Here is a 21,949-nt window from a genome sequence, read left to right as displayed (position 1 = left end):
GGCTGAAGGTTAATCTAGAGCTGCTGTTTGGTCATCTTGTTTTTGGTTAGAAAGTGACCATATCACACTGTAAAACACACATTTATATTTTTAACTGCCTCTATGACAAAATCTTCTTACCATTATAGAGATGTCTTTTTGGCTTTACAATGAAATGTGATAGTTGCATCCTACTGGGAGTTGCTTGTAGAGCTCCAGATGTAGTTTTTTTTTTTCATTGTGCTTATTGCTGCTTCATCTCCACAGTGCATTGCACAGAACACTTAGCTTTTTAAGAAAGAATAATACAACTGCGGCTATAGGGAAGGAAAGTACTAAGAGTGTAGACATAAATTAAATGTTAATCACACAGAAAATGATTACAATTTGATAATATACAAAATGAATCCATCTCCCTTGAAATTAAGTCAAAATTATTTAAAATCTCAATATGCAATCACAATCAAAACAACTTTATAATATGATATTTTAATTTAAATTGCTTAAATGGAATGCTTTAGTGTATTTGATTGGCAGACAGGCATAGTCCCAGTACTTGTATAATAAGCTACTTCAGTTAGATGGCAATTAACTTTTAAATTCAGTAAGTATTACAAATTGTCTATTGCTTTCTGAGAAAAAGTGTCTAGAGAGGGGATCAAGTACTTCTGGCTGAGTGTAAAAAAAGTGTATTAGTATTAACTAATCCTGGAAGATTTTCTATATTCAAAGTCTGATAAAGCTAATGCTTTTTAATGTTAGTGATAGATTATTGCTCCCTATTATTTTTATAATAGTATTTAAATTCCATGCTGAATTGTGGTTAAATTTTGCATATAGTTTAGGCTGAATAAGTTTGCTGCAAGCTGCAAGAGTAGAAAATTGGCTTCTTTTGATTTACAGCCGAAAAGAGAACAAAAAGCAAGGGCATGCAATTAAGAAAAAAACAATCTCACAGAAGTTGAACAGGCATTTTTAGAAGTAGCTTGAGACCATTAGGAAAATGACATCAACTTTCAGGGACATTTATGTTCCTCAATATCTTTGTGTCATTTGAAGATCTCAGCTTTGGTACTCATTTGGACTAGGGTGTAATGTAAATGGGAAAACAATGAGAAACTTGCTGTACAACTCCAAGAACTGATACGAAGGGTCTTTAAAGATAATGAAGACATTCCTGCAAACTTCAGTGGATTTCTTCCCTGACATGTACAGTTTCTTCTGTTTCTGCACTTGCAGTGCCTAGGAATGAGTTATATTACATGAAATTAAACCTCTAAGCTATCCCCATTTTGCAGGACTTTTGGCCTGAGTCCTGGCTGATAGCTAGTAGCGTGTGAAATGTGACAGTCCATTACCAAAAGTAAATGCCAAAGCAGCTATTACATGCTTGGTAAAAACAGAGAGTGTGACTGTGTAAGCATTGTTTCTTCAGAAAACCAAGAGAAACCTCAAGTGATTTGTATAGGTATAGGTAGTTTGCTATGTGCTGCGACTTGTGGGTCTCCATCAGCAGTGAGATGTGAAGGTCATCAGCTCAGAGGTTGGTGTTCCTCCTTGGTACCTGCTTGGATGCTCAAAGTACCTAGTCTTTATCTCACCCACCTAGCAATTAGCATTCTTGCACACACCGAAGCTGGCTGCCTGGAGAAAGTCTTATTTATCTAAATATTCATTAATCTGATAAATAATGGAGTAAGTGTTCTCACTTGCATAGCACTGTTAAGCTGGCAAACTGAAAGCATTTTACATATATTGCCCTTTCATATATAAGGGCTAGGAAAGAGTAGTTGGCTGGGGAGTTATAACAAGCAGTCAGGGAAAGCCTATGGAGTAAGGGTAGCTGAAGGGCAGAACACTGCTTAGGGAGGTGGTATACAATAAGGAAAACCCATATACTGAAAGAGGGCAAATGAAAGAAGAAAAGATCCAGCCTCCAGGATTCACGTGGTTTGCCAACAGTTGTCCATAATGTGTGAACCAAGCTTGACTAAGGTTTTTTTTCAGACCTGCCAGGAATCCCAGTAATGTAAAGTAGAATATCAGGCATTTTGCTCCCTTCTTTCTCTGTATATCTTGAATATTTATGCAAGTTCCTGAATAGAGTGCAAACAAAACACTGGATGGTTAACATATTTTTTGGAGCAAAGAGTTTTTTTAGAAGCAGGGGACAAAGGTCAATGCTGCCCATGGAAAGAAAATAAAAAAAAAAAAAACTGATGGGAAAACTGGTTTTGTTTTTAAACATGTATTTTTATATATATTATATATAATTATTTATACATACCTATTATGCATAATATGTAGCGAGTCAGATAAAACCAAGTTAACCTCACCAGTTTTATTTTTCTTCAATTTCTTCAAAATTTCACGTGAGGAATATTAACCTGATGGAATAATGAGGAAAAAGGGAGAAAAAAAGTCAAGAAGAAATAATTATGTCTGATGTGTGCCATTTCAAGTGCTCTTTTTTTTTTTTTTTTTTTTTTTGGCACAAGAGAAACATCTACTTTCTGATTCATTGGGGAAACAATCAGGTGATTTGTCCTATGAAAGCATAATATTCATGTTTTCAGGAAGAAAGGACATGAGTATGCCAGAAGGCTGAAAATGGATTTATTGTCTACTGTAAGTAACTTTCTTAAAGCAGCAGCACTTCCTTCTATTTTTTAATACCATTTAAAGTTACATATAATTTCAATTATATATAAATGGAGTGAGGTAAGCATTAATGAATGCTCATCCATGACAGTGCATAAAAGAAGAAATTTTCTATTAAAAAAATTGTAAAAGTAGACTTCTTTACAGTGTTATTGACTGAGGATTAGGAATGAACATCAGCTGATTTCGCACTTATCTGAGGAGTGTGGGTGTCCGAATACTATTTGGGGCACAGTTTCAAGGTCTGGTTGAGCCACATTGTTTGTAGAAGCAGATGGCAAAACAGATCATACGTATCGATTTTCAGTCATTGCAGGATAAACTATCTGTTTGGGTCCTGATGTAACCTGCTTTTAACGAAATGGTTTTACATTATACCTGCCTCCTAAATGCCGCTCTGCTCAAGTACAGCATTTCTGAAATCCTACCAAGTACTGTTCAGAGCGGCAGTTTTTCAGCAATGAAAATAGAGGTGTGTTTAGCACACATCTAGGGCTGAGAAACCTAAACATACATAGTTCCTTGAGCAAAGATTTGGCTGCTACTTTTCTTGGAGATATCCACCATAATTCATACCTTCAAGTTACACCCCCCCCCCCCCCAAATGACAAGTGTTTTCAGGATAAATTTTCTTATGGGCTACTTTAATAATTCCTTTACTTGCTATGCTTGGGGTTTGTTGTTTTGTTTTCAAATAAAAATTCTTTTTATAAGAAAAGTGAGAGGAAAAATGTTATCCATACAAGAAAAAGCATCCTTTGATGGCAGATCTATCCTGTCTTTCAAATTTTCATTGCATGCAGCATTGTATTATGCCATCAGTAGTCCTGATGACAGTAGCATGGCCTTGTTCTTCATGATGACTGTAATTTAACTTCTTGGTGAAAGCACTCCTTGACAATACTTACTGACATAGTACAACAAGATGAGAAGCATTACAAAACTCCTTCAACAAATCTTGTGTTACTCTTCTTTATCTTACCCTGCGGAAAAGCTGCCTGCTAGTAGAAAATGGATGGACATTTCAGTTTGTTTCCTGATCACTATTCCTCCTCAATCAAGTCCTCTGTACCTTTTTAGCTTGTAATGGGAATACTGCACTAGTGGATGGGGAGCTGCAGTAATTCTTATAAATGCACTGTGTAAACAAGTGAGATGATAGGAAATGTAGCCCCACTGAAGCCCTGCCTAGTGAAAGGAAACTCTCCTGCTCTTTTGCCTTCATTTTTTCAGCATATGGAGATTCAATCAGACAAGCTGTTCAGTTAAAGGTCAAAATGGAACTCTTTCCCACCCTTTTTGCTTTTTCCAAGACGAATATTTTATTGGCTCTAGTACAGAGAAAAGTGAGGGAAAGAAGGGACAATATATCCTGATTAGACTAAGGGCTATCCTTCTTATTTTTAAATAACTGTGAAACCTTTCCAGCATTTTTAGTTTTACTTTTATATATATATATATGTAAAAATTGTCAAACTTATATATATATTTATATATATAAAAAAATAAGTTTACCAAATTAATACACATATTTTAATTGTATCTGAATTTACACTGTTAGTGTGACAGAGGCAGCCAGGACTGATTTGACTTTGTAGAAGGGTAAGAGAAACTGAACTGATTTACACATCTTGCAGTTCCACTGAAACCAATATATGTGCATATCTGCAGAACACAGTCCAATCAATCACTACATGCTTTCTTTGAACAAATGCATGCATGCATGCACACATATTTAATCCTTTGAAGATTTTTTTAAGGCCTTGCTTAATTTCAAGTTACAGCAAGTCTATCCTATTTCAGTATATTTATCATCATTTCACCCCAGTCTGCACAAAATGCGCAGGGTCAATAGCACCAGCAGATTGAGTCTGCTGAGTTGCTGGAGATGAAAGGTCACAAACAGAATGTTATTCCTGATAAATGAAATCTGCTGCTGCTCTTTCCATTTCTCTGCAAAAAGCTACCAGTCTTTCAGAGCTGTTTGTGCAGACTGGTGGAGTTAGAGACCACCTGCTCTGTGAATGATAAGGAGAAATAAATGAATTTAATACTGGCAGCTCATTAATCTATTACCTGGCGACCACTGCGCTGAGGCCTGATCACAATTTACAGAAATTCATGTATGGTTGCCTGAAGTCTTATTTAGTAATAACTGTACTATCTATGAATTAATCCAATCTAGAGTCATATACAATAATCATAACGGGATTAACTTGAGATATTAACTCTCACCCTCTGATAACCCAAGGAAAGGTTTTTCCAATTATTCTTTTCAACATGGTGACTATTATTAAATTTAATGCGTGGCAGAAAAGTAATACCTTTTCTTGTTCTAACAATTGAAACGTAACACAGTAGGAATGGACAATTGTGTGGTATTTATGGATTACACTTAATTGCAAGCAGTAGAACTAGTGATGAGAACTAAACTTTTCTTTTCCCCATTTTTTAATATTGTTTGTATTGTTAACTACAAGGTGGTTTATAAATAGAAAAGCTTTTTATAGGCATCTGCAGTTATCTTACATCCACTTTTCATCAAAACCTTTTTGTCTGAATTCTAAACATTTATTTACTGCATGGGGCCTGCACACTTAGCTCATGTGAATGAAGAATACATATTACTCAATTTGAGGAAGGGTGCAAGATTCAGATCCCTGATTTTGACCAAAGCACAACATGCACCAAATTCCCAAAGATGGCAGGTAGTGAGAACATGATGACTTGCTGGGGACCAGGGATGCTTTTTTGCTGCTTCCAACTGGTGGTCACAGCCCAGCTGGGATCAGGAAGCCATGCAGCCACTAGGACGGTGCATGGCTAATAAGCTTCTTCCCAGGACATGCTTGTCTGGGCATAGTACCACGCTGAGGTTAGCCTTAAGGACTGGCCTGTGGCTCTTGAGTCCTGGCAGTGTATCTCTATTGATAGAGCTGCACCACTTGGTGGCTGTATTATCACAGGGCCTCTTGGCTAATGCTGTTCTCTGGGCATTAGTCATAGGTGTGTGCAGAACCTGTCTTCATTGTGCACTGACTGGGACCTGGTGTTGATGGACCAGAGAAGAACCTGAAGGCCAGTGCCACTGCTCACCTTCCTGGTGGTGGAAGCATGGCTTGTTTCTGCAGGTGCTCAGCTATACTCACCTCAGGTAGAGTCAGGAAGGATGCCCATTCCTGTTGCCTGCATTCTTGGTTTTTGGATTTAGAATTGCCTCTGTCTTTCCACCCTTCCCACAGGAGCACCAGGTATGGAGCACATGCTTTTAGATGCTGCATGAAAAGCCAGTTGACAAAAACTCTGAGAAGCTGAATCTGAGCCATCTAGAGCCACAGTTTTCATTACACAGGGTCCTGGCTGTCACAATACTGAAGTACCTGCCCCAGGGAACTGCCAGTATCTTTGAATTTCAAACATTTGTCATGTTTCATTGCTTCTCTGAATCACATGCTTCCACAGATCCATAATGTAACATGTCTTAAAAGAAAGGAAGAAAGATAGGTCACATATAATGGAACTAAATAAATTTAGGTTGGAAACTATATGATGAAAATATATTTTGGATAAATAATTTAAAAACATGATAAATTCAACACAAATCATGAAAAACCTTTGGGGTCATAAAATGGGTGCAAAAATGTTGTGATTTTTTTTTCTTCATACCCAAATAATCTAAATGTCCTTCTGATGGAAAGTGTGAGTCACAAAGACTTCCTACCACTGTGAATACCACCAAGAACAGGTCAAATTGACCACATGCAATTCAGTGTTGTGATGAATTTTAAAGGGAAAAAAAGGTGTAATTACAAGATGCCTGGAGCTCATTTTGCATTGCTAAGTTATGTCTCTGTTTCTGCTGCTTACCGCCTGCTGCATGAGAATAACAGTTTTGTTTCATGAGCATTTACATGCAGAGTGCCTTTAAAACCCTTTCTGCTCTTCCTCTCAGTGCCAAAACTGAGATAAACATTTACCTTTTTACAAACCATAGAAATAAGGAATCAACCCCCTACCTCTGTCCCCACCACATGACACTTGATATGAGAGAGTACAGAGCTCCAGCAGCCAAAGATTGCTTAGGAAAACAGCCATATAATAGCCCAAGAAGTCTCATAACCTTTTTCCTTTGGTCATATAGCAGCAGGCACCTGCCTTCTGTAGCCAGCATAGAGTTTTGGTACCATGTGGCCAGCAAGCAGGGAAATAAAAGTTTGTAGTCTGTAACCAATAAGTGCTCGTGGCACAGCAGGCTGGCACCAGTAAAATGTCCCTTGAAAGTGACTTCTGCCATGCAGGCTTTTCTCTGTGTCCTGACTGGCCAAAGGCAGAAACCAAGACTAGGGGAAAAAGCAGCACAATCTTCTTTTCCTTCCACTTTATTGCATGGAAGAAGAAGGGTTTGGACTGCACATAAGGAGAAGCACAGGGATGACGGGTAGAAGGACATGTTGGACAGCCAAGGGACAACCCCCCGTGAGATACCTCTTTTTTAATCTTCCCATTTACTAAGTAACTGCTGTTATTTGGCTGCAACTTCTTCTTACCTAATGTGGTTTGTCTTTCCTAAGCAGGCAGGAGCAATCGCATCAAGAGATGCTGGAACTAGAAATGCAATATTCAGTAGTTTTATGCAATTCAATTAAAAAAATGCAAAACAATTTCACCTTATTGGGCAAGGGCCACAATAGGAAAGCTTCCAGCATCAAAGGACATGGGAATTGCCACTGATAGATTTTGTGATGAAGAAATGACCTAGTAAAGTGTTCTCAGAGCAGGGCCTCCCAGTGGCCCCTGTGTGAAGTGTTTACCAGGCATGGCTTCCTGGCAGGAGTTCTTCTAATCCCCACAACACACATTCAAACCTGCTATCTTAGTACTTCACTCCAGCTAGAAGGCATGAGCATGTGATTTTCATTTGAAAATATTCCTTGAGACAAGCAAGAGGGAATAAAGTAAAACAAATTATTAACTTGCAGGGAGGCCTCACTGAAGTTGTTGTTTTTTCTACTCTAATATTCATGTCAGCCAGTGTGTTTTCTTTTGAGCTTCACATAGTCCCATTAGGTAATGTTGTCAACAAAAAGAATATCATTTCAGCACCAAGGGCTTTTCCTGTGATTATCCAAATCCTCTTAATAATGCCTAAGGAATAGTTTTACTATTGGGTTTTACTGTGTAATATATGTGCATGCTTGGGGCATACATTTGAAATTCACTAGTCTGCATTAGCTCTTGTACTGCTCAAGGTACAACTAGATGAAATGGATAAGCTGAGTAGCTATTTAACATTCATCAGTCTATCAATCTACAGCATCTCTCCAGGTAATTTGGCAATACTGTATTGAATAACTGAGTATTAACAGACTTTTCTCCCAGTTATAATCTGAAACTGTCCAAATACACATGACATAAGATTTCAAGGAGCTGAAGTTATAAACACATAGTCCACTTAAACAGCTATGGCTTAAAAACAAGATGTCAGCCTGAATTGTGTAATGTCTTAATTTCACTGTTGTTAATTTCTTTTAATAAAATGGAGCTCAAAAAAACCCGAGGCTGTCTCTAGCTTATCTGTTTAGTTTTGTTTGTTGGGTTCTTTTTTTCCTCAGTTTTGGTCATTATCCCTGACACTGGTATGTTCTCTTGCAGTGATGACCTCAGAGAGTCACTTTGTAAGGATACCTCTGAGGAGCTGGAGCAGTCATCTTCTTGTTAATTACTCTTCTCTTGATTTTTCTCTCCTTTTATTTCATTGCCATTCATAGAAGGGCTGAAGCAGAGAGAGTAAAAGGTTAAAAGAAAGGAAGCACTGCTGGGGGAGAAGATGGTACAATAGCCCAAGTGTATGAAAAAAAAAATGGAGAGAAGTCATTCATAACAGGGTTTCTGTTCCTGTGAAGCTCATGCAGAGAGATGTTTAGCAGTTCAGTACGTTATATGTACCTGGCGAATGTATGCAGCATGTGTGTGTATGTATATATGTATATGTATATTTTATATAGATATTTTCTAGCCTCATTTATATTCCAGCTTTGGCATTGTTTGATAGCAAAACACATGGTGAAGACCAGAAGAAGAAGAAGTCACATTGCTCTCCCATATGAGTACTTGACTTGCAGCTGGTTTTGTTGGACCTCTATGAGAGTAGTGGAAGGAAATGGAGATGCAGTAGAAGAGCTGATTTAAGTCTGATTTCTCCAAACTGCTGTATATGCACTGCAGAAATTCTGGGTACTCAATCAGAAGTCTTAATCACATAAAAGTTTTGTTTGTTTGTTTGTTTGTTTTTCCCAGGTAACAATTTGAAATTACTGTTGCAGAGCTCAGTATTGTCAATAGTATAACTATGCAGGTACAAAACTGGAGCTCGTTAATGCTATTCCACATCCTAGCAATAACTCCAGCTATTGAGGATCCCTGTATCAGAGCTGTGTGCATAAAAATCAAAGTGTAGTATGGCCTACACTGTGTTGTAAAAACCTGTATGTAAAATCAGTATAGAAGCAAAGAATGTACTTGGGGTAAAAATGGCATTTTAAAATTTGACATTCATAAAAATGTTTACACCAATTAGGCTCATGAGCCATGACAGACATTTCTAAAATCACTGTTAAAATCAGTCACAGGGAGATCGATGCCTGATTCTGTGCTCAGTGAAGGCAGTATTTCATTCCTGGACGTCAGGGTCTTTGGCTATCCCAAACTCAGTTATGTGAGTTATCATGGCAGTCCCAGTACATTTTCAGCTGTTGGATCTGAAGGTCGCTCTGTCCTGAGATAAACAGGTATTTCTACCATCTCTAGAAAAATAGCAAAAGCCTTAATACTTTTGAACAACATTGTGGATATTGTCTTGCGTTGTCAATGTAGTGTTTCTCAATGCTTTGACAGTGACAGCAGAGAGGTGAAATGACTCAATAAAGGGAAGTGAAAATGAATATACATACTCTTTGCGCAGCATTTGAAAGGCTGAAAGTGTTCATTGTGGATGGCAGATGTTATTGCACCAAACCCTTAAGCGTACTGTCAGTATCTGTACATCTCATGCTTGCACTTGTATTTTAACCTAGTTTGTTTTCTAAAATTTTTTAATGACATACATAACTTCTATGTGATGTAGCAATAAGTAAAATACTCAGCAATTCCCTAAAGGAATGTAAGAAACATTTGATGCCCACTATTTTTCTTCTGTCCTATCCTGTAGATAAAGTTTCGTACCTCTTTTTTTTTTTTTTTTTAATCCAGTAAATCCATTTGCAATTATAGCCATCTGTATTGTTGTGCAGTAATAATAGCCTTGCTGACTCTTCAATCTGACTTAAATGAGAGGCAACAAAGGCCCAGCACCTTAGGCTCAGTAAGATAAGGCTATTGAGAAGAAAACCAACTTTTTCTTACAAAAACAAGTGTTGAATTGAGAGCATTTACCCGAGTATTGTTACTGGCTTTCTAGACAATATGGGAAGACTCCACATGAGACATCATGTACAATTTGGATCTCCACAATGAGGACAGATGTACTAAAATAAAAGAAATAGATACAGAAAAAGATCTGACAGAATGAATAGAGCAATGGTTAGAAAGCTAAACCCTCTTAGCTTGTTTTGGGCTAGCAAAATGAGAGCTAAGCAAAGACATGTAGTCGTGGCACAAGAGTAAGTAAATACAGACTGCTTAGGAATAAATTTGGGTTGAAACTGAAAATGAAAGTCCCATGCAAAGGATGAAATTCTGGAGTAGAATCTTATTACCACAAATATGGGCAAAAAATATAACTTGCATTACATTAAATTTTATTTGTTCTGATGGGAACGCCTTGCTTTTCACAGGATGCATAAATCTTATTAACAGTGTGACACAGTGAAAGGATTCATTTCAGAATGTGACCAATGTAGACAGAGGATCTATTTTCCTAAATGGTCAGCTACATTCAATGCAATGACAAATTGAACCATCACCTCAGCTTTCTAAAAAGAGGCTGTATTCCATAGCCTCATGCTTTGTATTTTCATGTATTCTCTTAGTTGAAATGCAGACATTAGCATCGTTGTGGATCTCCATTCTGTAAGGAAAATAAGAGTATTAAGCAATCACTTTGGCAGTGAAATGGGAATATTCCATGTCATTTCCCATGTTTAAACTACAATAACTCTGTAACTGTGTCACAATTCATTACTGTTGCAAATAGAAAAAAAGAGTATATATTAATCCTTCTCTGTGATGCCCTTATAATACTCGCAAATATAAGTACTGCGAACATCCAATATGATAGATTAAAAGAGGCCTCAAATTGAAAAAAATGGAAGTACTCACAAAGTGAATGCTACTTAGTTCTGCTCTTTCTCTTTTCCAAAGAAGATCCCCCAGTCCACCTCAGTCCTACTGTAAAATTGGAAGTCATGTGCATGTGCTGAAATATGTAGAGACATATGAACATTATTAAATATTCTAATACTGTACACACGTATATATGATTTGGGCAATTTTTAACTGGGAGGGACAGAAAATGCCAGCTTGCCCAAATAACAAAATTATATGTAGTAAATGGAGTTAGCAAAATTGCTTTTTCACTTGTGTGGAAAGTATTGCATGGTCCGTTACTGCAGAAGAGTAAGCACTTTGATGTCACATGCTAAGCCCGTCTTTTTCTGCATCTGAACTCTTGCTGCTTCTCTTCTTCTAGTTGCCAGTCTTACCAGATGAAGTTATTTCCTCTTGTAGAAACTAGTTTCCAGAGAGCTTGATTCCCTGCCTGTTTGGTTGAGATATCAGTTTAGGAAAAAGAAGGCACAAGTTGCCACTGTAAGTCAGTCAACATAGGAGCTTGTATGTGGGTCTCTTGTTGGTCTCCAAATCGATTAGGCTCTCTGAAGTGGCATGACTGTTTCATTAAAATGTTTCAGCTTTTAGTCTATACTGAAACAAAACTATAAATAATTTTCAATAACTATATTTTCAGTAAAAAGATTTGCATTTTATGCAGATTTTGTACGGGTGCTTGTATGCACATAACTGCAATTGCCAAGAAAAACTGCATTTGGGGCTTTACTTCCCTTTTTATAAATGGAGAAAACAAACCCAGTCAAGTTTACATTTGTGCCAGCTGTCAAATACCAAATAATTCATGACCTTGGTCATATTTAGGTCTCTCTTGCAACTGGGGTCAGTGATATATGTTGAAGAACATTGTTTCCTTGGTCCTTCTTCCCTTAAACAAAAAAATCACTTGTCTTTCCATTTTAAAATGAACCAACCTCCCTTTTCTCTCTTTTTCTTATTCTTTTTCTTTTTCCTTTTTTCTTTTTCCTTTTCCTTTTCCTTTTCCTTTTTCCTTTTCCTTTCTTTTTTTCTTTTTCTTTTTATCTTTTTTCCTTCTGTTTCTTTTTTCTTTTCCTTTTTCTTTCTTTTTTATTTTTCCTTTTTTCTTTCTTTTTCTTTTCCTTTCTTTCTTTTCCTTTTTCTTTTTCTTTTTCTTTTTTCTTTTCATTTTTCCTTTTCTTTCTTTTTCTTTTTTCTTTTTTCTTTTTTCTTTTTTCTTTTTTCTTTTTTCTTTTTTCTTTTTTCTTTTTCCTTTTTCTCTTTTTCCTTTTTTCCTTTTTCTCTTTCTCTTTCTCTTTCTGTTTTTCTTTTTCCTTTTCTTTCTCTTTTTCGTTTTCTTTTTCTTTTTCTTTTCTTTTTTTTTTTTTTTTTTCCTGATGTTCCTGTCTAACTTTGGTAAGTTGTGACTCCTCAGTGCTCTTCTGATACAACCTTTGAACTCTTTTCAAAGCCTGTTGCCAGTAGCTGCTTCGATTATGCCACACTGGGGAAGAGAACAGAGTTTGCTTCAGAATGCAAGAACACATCAGCTGATTCTTAGACATATTCAGCTGTGTGAATTATCAGGTTAAAGAAGTGCCCGTGTACAACATGGCACAGGCCTGACAGATACAGACTACTATTTTTGTTAAATCAGCCTAGGGCTATTGTGGCTAGCTTGCTGACAGACAGCATGTGTTACTATTCCAATAAAAAAATGTTAACTATAAAATCAAGTAACCCAAGTGTTTGGAATTATACTTAAATTTTTAATAAGCTGTCAAAATCCCAATTTACAGCATTCATTTAAAATTGGACTGAACAGCCCCGCTGCCACTTTACATGCACTTACCACTGGAAACGCCAGCAAGGGGAAGAGTGACACAGCTGCAAACCTTCGCTATGAAAAAGATTTCTGCTCTCTGTTTTAAGCCATGCCATTTTGACTGGTTAGGTTTATCACCCCAGATAGTCACATGGGATTGTGATATGGATTTGCTATCCATGCCCTGCCTCAGGTATTCAGCTTCTTTCAGCATATTTGCATGATCCAGCTGCTGGTTACTGTACTATAACCTCATCAGTATGGCTGCATTTCTTTCCCTCTCTTCCCATGGATCTTTCCTGCCTCCAAACACCAGTTGCTTTGAACAGTACCATTTCATCCCTCCTGTCAGTGAGGCTTGCAGTACACCTTTCATAAGCCTGAGCATATCATCATGGCCGTTGTAGATTTCTCACCCCACGGACAAGGGGATTGTGGCTTGCACCTCCAGCAAGGAGAAAATGAGTGCAATCTGTTTTTTATATGCAACCTGCTTTTTTCAGTACTTTGTGAATAGTTAAAGAACCTGTGTACCAGGAAAGACTAGTCATGATTACACTGCTGCTCTAGGACTACTGCACTTGTTATCCTTGTGTGCTAGAAACAACTTCTTTCAAATACTTCATGATTTTGCAAAGGGCCCTGTCCTAAGCAGGTAACAGATGTCACTTAATGATATGGCAAGGTGCAGGATAAGTCTCATCTGAGCAAAGTTCTGGCTCCTTAAAGTATATTAGCAGTCTTCCGCTACCTAAAGGGATCCTGCAAAAAAACTGGAGAGGGACTTTTTACAAGGACATGTAGTAATAGAACAAGTGGAATGGCTTTAAACTTAAAGAGGGAGATTTGTATTAGGTGTTTTGAAGAAATTCTTTATTGTGAGACACTGGCACAGGTTTCCCAGAGAACCTGTGGCTGCCCCATCCCTCACAGTGTTCATTGCCAAGTTGAATGGGCTTTGAACAACCAGGTCTAGTGGAAGGTGTCCTTGCCTATGGCAGGGGGTTTAGAACTAGATGAGCTTTAAGGTCCTGTCAAAAATAAACTATTCTATGCTTATATGATTATTCTCTTTCCAGAGGCTTCTGTTGTGTAAACAGTCTGAAATGACCATGCGTGCGGCCTTTGTGAAGAAAAACCACATCTGTCCTCTTTTATTTACTGACACTGAGGGTACAGGGCACAGGAATAGGCAGGGCAACAACCAGGGGCAGCTGAAGAAATAAAAGAGGTTACAGTGGTGTGGTATGTTTCCATTAAAATATCTATGGCACTTGAGCCATACTTGTAAAAACAGGTGATGAGGAAGGAAGTAAACTAGATAATTAATTGCTCTAACCACCACCTGATGTCTGTGAAAAGCCCAAAAGTGAAGGTCGTGGATTGCAAAGCATTTCTGGCAGTAGCTAGCTCACTGCCTCAACATGTGCCTTCGCTATGCCCTTGTACTCCAGTTTTCCACAAGGGAGGTGAAGCCACAGGACTTGTTATACTTTTAACAGCATCTTGTTAAAAGCCCCAGTAAGAACAATAAGTTCTTCAAAGAGAAAGATGGTGGAGATGTATGGATGCAAAATAACACGCAAGTATCGATGCTTCTGTCCTCTCTGCAAATGTTTTCTCTGAGAAAACAGAGTTTGTGTAACCAATGCCAGAACTTACCAGTTCTAAACTTTAACTTTGAAGTAGCCATTAATATGTAATTAACTAAAAAGCCTAATATAGGTCTAATGTTGAGATCAGGCTGCACTTGCCAGATTTCCTGGAGCCGAAATTGGGTAGTGACAGCTCCAGCTCTATAGGCATGACTAGGAGTGTCACCAAGCCTCCTTGCTGTAAACAAGGGATTTCTAATGGGCAGACTCTGACTAATAACATCAGCAATTTTTGGTGGGTTTTGTTAGCTTTTTTTTGTTTGTTTGTTTGTTTTGGTTGTTTTTTTTTTTGGGGGGGGGGGGATCAGTTTCTTAATACTGAAAACAGCAACAGTAGCTCCTCTATATGGCATTTTTCCCCACCTTTAAGAAGGTGCCTCCAGAGTGCAGTATTCCCTGAGATTCCCAGTGGGCGATATTCACATCTATAACACTTCAATGTTTGAGGCAAGGTACAAAAGCCGAAAACATTGATTGGTTTTTCTCCCTTGCTCTCCAGGAAGTGGGGATAACTAGGTATGTTCAAGAAGGAATAGCAGTGGAACCACCTTCTCTGGAGAGGTCTTGGAGGGAAGAGAATGGTTAGGTAGGCAGTCAAAGTCAAGCAAGCAAGGAGGCATCAGAAGCATGAAGAGTAAGAGATGCTGCAGCTGTGGGTTTCAAAACAGGAAGAGGGCTTGCAAGCTTGATTCAAGAGTGTGGGTACAAGTGAGAAAAGGAGACTGTGAAGGAAAGATTCTCTCTCTAAACCAGCTTGCAATCATTGGGTGCATAGAAACAAGTCCCTGTCTTGCCAGCTCTAAGCCTACAGAGGAATTGGAGGAGCTCTGACTTAACCAATAATACAGTGAAACAATAAGGGTCACCTTTACAGCTCTTCTCTTGTCCATTCCATGTTAAACCTTACCTTTCACAATTACATTAACTGCATAGCCATAATTGTTCACATACTTACCACTATTTCTGATAAATTCTCTACTCAGTGAGACTTTCAACAGAAGATTTAATAGCACCTTTCCCCCTGTGTTATTTCGATACTGACTATTTCCATTATCCCTTTAGGATTCTGAAATTATTAAAATGTAACCTGGATTTTTTTTCAATAGGGAAAGTACATTTTTCTTAACTACACTTTTTATGACTTCTTTTTTCTTGACAAAGTAAAAAAAATTAAAAATCAACTGTAAACAGGGGGCAACATTGAAAAAATGCCTCTTGAAAGACAAATGCCTCAGAGAGTGATGAGCTACCAAAGAAAAATGGAGGGAACATCTGGATACCAGGAAGGGTCACAGCAGCTTTCGGGAGAGAAGAGATGAAAGCCTGTGTGTAGGATCCTAAGGGCAATAGTTAGCATCCACCCCTTAGGATAAGTCATTACCAGATTTTTATGATGGCAGGTTTTGTTCTCTCTTTTTTTTTTTTTTTTTTTTTAATTGCTCATTTCTCTTTTTAAATCTTGACTTGTTAAACCATCAGAAAATTTAAAGAGGATCAGACCTAAGAGATTTGCAAACTGCTTGAGTATTTGCTAATATGTAGTCAAGCTGTGTCTCATGACAGTGATGTCTGGCTTTCTTTTGAGGCACTGAACTATCTTGGTTTATGTCAGCTATACAATCTCAGACAAAGCAAAAGAGAGCGGAAGAGGAAAGGCTTGGAGAATCTTATGCCAAGTACTAATAGCTGATAGTAAAACATCCCAGTTTTAACATGTGGCTGTGAAGAAGAAAGAACAAAGGTGCTGAAACAGATTGCTGGCCATCCTTTTGAAATTTGAAATGAGGAATTTAAAGTCTCCCAGACAAATAATCAGACCAAGGCTCCCACCTGACAGACATAAAACCAGTGATGCGCTAACACGGGGTTCTCAGAGCTCCTGGTAATACTCTGACAGCAAACATGAGTGAAAACTTGGGGTGAGTTCCTCATCTCTGGTGTTGATCACTTCTCGCATCAGGTATAATCTCTGAAGCTCATCAAAAACACCTTAGAGAACCCACCCCTCTTTTAATGTAATGAATGTCAATAAATCTTTGGAGGAAGGGACAGGATGAACTCAGGCTCCTGTAGAGCAAAGAGAGAGGAGGAAGGAGGCTTTTTCCTATTATACACACCCCTTCACTCATTGCAGAAAGTAAGCACAAGTGTCATTGACACATGTAGTAAGCTGCTTTCCCTTGATGTATATTGAAAACTATTTGCCTGCTGCCTATGAAACCATTTCTCAAGCACAGGAGTGCCTTAGAAGTACTGGTCAGTGTACGGGGACTGGTGATATTACCAAGGCCAAGGACAATCAGGGACAATCCCAGGTATTGCATGGAAAAGCACACAGGCACTACAGGCAGAGGAGAGATCCTCTGGCTGTGCAGGCTGATGGAAACTGTTGTCTCGTAGAGACAAGACATATGCATACAGATGGTGATATGGCCAAGCCCATAAAAGGGGAACAAGAAAGGAGGTTAAGGTGGGCAGGGCTCTTTTGTTTGGCTCTTTTGATCCTAATGTTTTGCTTGTAAGTACTAGATTTTAGTTGAGTAGCTGTGGCTAATGCCTGCATGTTACACTTCCCAGATTTATTTTGCTTTTGGCCAAAAAGGTGTGAGGGAGCTATATCTGATGTGTTCACTCTGTCTTGCAGTCCAGGGCTCCCTAAGTGCAGACTGACATCAGAGAGGCAGGACCATATTGATGGGGCCAGGTCCTCTGTAGATGGAAAACTAGTCTCTGCAGTAAAAAGAGAAAAAGGGGACACTTCTAGCATCTAGAAACCTACCACGTTTACAGGCCTCTTAACCTCTTGCATTCTGCAGAACATGCCTACAGAGAGCACTGTGGAAAGCCATCAACCATCACTCAGCCGTGCTACATGACCTACACACAGGAGAGTTCTGGTAAGTCAAATATATGAGACTCATAATTTTAAGGGCCTTCATGCATTGTGTAAAGGAAAAATAAATCATGTCTCCAAACTGATCCCTTCTATCTCACCAAATGGATTTGCTTATTGATCAGAAAATTACTTGTCTTTTTTTGGTTACTGCATTGTGTTACATCTGTTATGTTGCTTTCCACCATTATTCTCTGCACAGCATGATGAGCCAGCGTGATACAATATGCATGTGAGCTAAGAAATGAATCAATGGGACAACATCAGACATGCAAAAAAGCCATTGATCATACAAACTAAGTGTGTGTACATGAGAGCACAAGAGTGCTTTGAATTATGGCCAAATCCAAAGAATAAGTCTATATCTAAGACTTCACTGGGAGTAATGTCTTCATGGAGGATTTGACTGGGGATAATACAAACTACTCAGCCATAGTACTCACATCTGGCTTCATATGCTTCTTCATATCAAATACTGAAATTCCTTTCCTACATTATCATCCTTCTGGACTATTGCAGATAGAGGAAAAAATTAAACACATACTTTCAAGTAGGTTTGTTTTGCAGTTGTGGATTCTTTTTTTACCTCTTTTGGATGTTGACACTGCTTTTTGTTTTATGTTGACAATGTTTCTATTCTTAACTATCCCTCTGAACACGTTGCCTTTGAACATGCAATGATGAAAACGAAGGACTAGGTGTAAAGTGTGAAATGTTATGGAACTTGTCCTGAGGGTGTGACAATCTACTGTCTGAATCTAAAGTCATTCACACAGATAGCAGATAGCTGCATCACCTCTTCATTTTTTTCCAACTGGTAAGGAACACCTTTTCCTACAGCACTGAGACTTACTTGAGCCAAAACAGAATTGCAGCAAGGCTGGTACTGTAAAAATTCATTCCAGGAACTTATTATCATCATCTATAATTATCAGTTCCCTGTTGCACTACATATAGTGTACAATGCAAATTGTATATTGGAGAGGATTGAGTCAATCAAATGACTGAGATGCAAAGACTGAGTAGAAAGCTCCGAAACTCCTCTGTGTTGTTAACCGCTGTCTGCTCAATCTGAAGTTAGGATAAAGCAGATCTCTTGCAATTTAGTAAGGTATCTTCAGTCACAATGTGCGTCATGAAATTATTTGAATTGTAGTTTGTGAAGCTAGTAGTTTACACTAGAGCAAAAAGGTGCAAAAATAAGAGGCTGAAGTGGAGAAAGAAGGAAAATGGGGTAATGGAGAAACATACTAGGATTTCAGTACAGTATGAAGGTAATAATGTAGTGCTTCAATACATTTAACAAGGCCAAAATTCAAACCTGAATCTGAACTTTCTGGTATCTCCTATTGGTTTTGCTATCATCAATCATCTCCTTTACTCTGTATTTGTCAGACCCTTTATCCCTCATCATTCACTTTCACTCCAAACCATCTCTCAAAGCTAGAAAAGCAGAGAACAATCTAAGAAGGAACTCAGCAGGGATCTGGATAGACTGGTTTCTTAAAGTGCCTCTTCAGTTTTTGCTTCCTTTCTCATTCTGTAACTCTAAAATATAACTTTCTCATGAAGTAACAGCAAGAACAATCTTCTGCGACACCACAGGAGGATACTAGCTGTTCGGGGAGTCCTCTTGTCTAACAAAACTTACTTCAGCTGGCAGTGTCATTCTTGTTACAGTCCTAAGTGCCTACCTCGCCCTTCTAAAACCATTCTTCTTAAAACTGTGTGAAACCTCTGTGCTTTCAGACATCATATGCATAGCTTTTCCTTATGAATCTGTCAGACTTCAGAAAGTTTTCATGCCAGAAACCCACAGGGTGACTGGTTAACACAAGTTCACTGTTTTCTATGGTGAAGACCATGATGCAATGAAGCTAGAGGGGAATTGCAGCAGCATTCAGGATGCACACAGAATGCTCATTTTTGCTATTGACCCATCCAGCATTCACTGTGATCACAAGATTACTGTTACTGGAAAATTTTCATTGTACCATGTAGGGGTTGGAAGGTAACAGCAAGGGCCATGCCACAACTTTGATAAGTATGTTGGCAGATATGCGACATGCCAAATAATAGCAATGCACAGTACAGGTCACTCAGGAGTGCATCCTAGAGTTCACTGTAAATCTTAGGAGCTCTTGAAATACCCATATATTTATTCCAAATGGCCTTCAAGACATCTCAGATGGTACCCCAAGAGTTAGTTATACTATGTGGATAGGTTTTCTTCATTCTTTCTAATAACAAAATGGTATTTTGGTTTTGCTAATTTTCAAATGTCTCTATAATTTTAAACTCAGGCCTATGATTTTTTCATATGCCTTTTTTTTTTCTGCTCAGTGCTTTTACTCAGATTGTTTGTATATCAGAATTATTGAGTCTGATTGCTTCCAATTTTTTTGTGTTAAAGAAGAAAAAAAAACAAATAATATATTACACTTTGAGGGCGCTGTCACAAAGCACTAAATTAGTTTCCCATATCCATAATCCATCAAATGGCTGAGTCGTAGCTATGCCATGAGTGACACTAACATTCTGTGAAGGACCTTGGTACTAATTTGGAAGCAGAATCCAATATCTTGAAGATTTCTAACCTAAGGATATTTGTGCCTTCAAAGTTCATGGGCTGTGCTACTGCTTAATGGAATAAACATATTCTGTATAATTTTTATGGACTTTATTAAAAAAAAATAAGCTAAGCAACATATACACAGCAAATATATTGCTTAATGTATCATAATTTTACTAACCTGAGATCATACCTGAAAAATAAATCTTTGAGCAAACAGGATCTATCATCAAGTTAAACACAGGTAATTATGCCCTTTACAAGTCAGTGCCTAGGAGAAATAACTGTGTTTTCACATTATACAGAGTGAACTGTAAAGGGTAGTCTAGTTGACAGAGAAGGAAGAGTCTTCAACATGCAGAGTCATCATTACAGTTGACTGGTCTCTGATGAAGAGCACTCACATCTATAGGATGGAAACACTCATAGGATCTAAATGTCCATTCTCATCCTAAACCTAGTCAGATTAAATCACTCAAGCAAACAATATCTGGGTTTTTTTGACTCAGCTCAGAAAAGATATAGCAATTACAACAGCTCATAGAGCCTTCCATTTTAACCATTGTCTCTTCTGATGTCTTTATGATGTGTTCTTAGTTTATTTTATTCCTCAGTCATTTCCTGATGAATAATTCAGTCTTCCATTTTGTTTATCGGTGGTATATCTAGACACTCTTAAACAAATTTAACCCCAAATTAAGTAATTAATCCAATAATTAATTCCTGTCTTTCCCTGTAGACAGGCATACTAGTGTAAATTAAGGAAACTGGCAAAAAAAGGTTTTCATCCTTAGAACCTAAGGATAAAAGGTAACAAAGAGTTTGAGTTTCTGCTTCGTTTCTTATTATGTGTAAGATATGTAGCTAATTTTCTCAAACCATATGATAGAAGCTTAGTTAGAGTTTGCAATCCATGTGGTGTCTTGTGTCACACTGCAGAATAGTCAGGCTACTTTTGACGTTGCTCTTTCCAAAAGAAGCAGTTGCATGTGGTCCTGAATTATGTTGACAGCATCAAGAGATAGGGGCTGCTTTCCCTCAGTGTGGTCCTTGCTTTTGCTGGAAGGCCATCCCATTGGCACTGCTTTGGGAGAACTCTTTCCAGCCTACGAGCACAGCGGAAATTTGTACCACTGAACAACTTTGATTTTTCCAGATGAGCCAAGACTGGTTCTTTCAAATGGGAAAAAGTGGGGGTCCCTCCATGTTTCTCCCCAAGAAAATGGACACAGGGCCCAAAATAGCACCCACAAAAAGTCAGGGAAGAAGCTTCTAATGTAATGGCTACATTCATATTAATTTACCTCACAGCAATTGCTTCAGGATCTGGACCTTTTACTGACAAGCATTAGTGAAAAATTACTCAAAAATGCATGGCATGCCCTAGGGGAGTTCGACTGAAATCATAAGCTGCTCTTACACTTTCTCAGGATTAACTTTCCTTATAAATTATCCATGTCCAAATCAAGCGTGGGTCTTTATTCTTCAGAGGCTGTAGAGAATGTTACTGTCTGAAAACTGTGCTTCTGCTCATGCAGGCTACACTCAAAGTATGAAGTCAATAAGCCAAAGAGCAATATCCACCAAAGTGCAGATGCTCAAACAGCCAGAGCCATAATCAACTGACATTTAGAATTACACATAAGAGGCTGAGGCAAGGTTTTTACTTTATTAGGTGTTAAAGAGCCAGACACACAGATGTGAGACAACACAGAAGCAGTGTCAAGAAAGCCATTTTACCCCCAGGATTTGGCAGTCAAACACAGAAAAAGCTTTTTTTTTTTAAAACAACTAAAAGACAATTTTAAACAAGCCAGTAGATCATGGGTTCAACATATAGTGCAGGTGTAGACTTAAACATTCTCCAGACAAGCTAATTGATTAAGGAAAGTCATTACTTATATCTCTTGAGTTTACTAATGGGTGACCCGGGGAGTTTAAAAGCATATCAGGTTTCTGAGAGACTGACTCTGGACTGCATTTCAAAGTACATAGAATGCTGCTGTACCTCGACTGGATATTTGATACACACCATGCTGTAGAAAGGCAGGACATGTTACAGC

The 21,949-nt window shown here is 38.1% G+C and overlaps 1 protein-coding gene across 1 annotated transcript; it reads right to left on the bottom strand.

The window, feature by feature from the left end:
• Positions 1-11,275: 11,275 nt before the first annotated feature.
• Positions 11,276-18,725, bottom strand: LOC136009036 (uncharacterized). Its single transcript, XM_065669122.1, is given in 4 exon segments — positions 11,276-11,319; positions 11,894-12,352; positions 15,803-15,884; positions 18,636-18,725. Coding segments are annotated over 4 exon segments (675 nt in total).
• Positions 18,726-21,949: the final 3,224 nt, after the last annotated feature.

The sequence above is a fragment of the Lathamus discolor genome, chromosome 2 (assembly GCF_037157495.1).
Source record: "Lathamus discolor isolate bLatDis1 chromosome 2, bLatDis1.hap1, whole genome shotgun sequence".
In the NCBI taxonomy this organism is placed as follows: Eukaryota; Metazoa; Chordata; class Aves; order Psittaciformes; family Psittacidae; genus Lathamus; species Lathamus discolor.
Note: the sequence above shows the minus strand (reverse complement) of the source record. Positions and strands in the feature narration are given on the sequence as shown.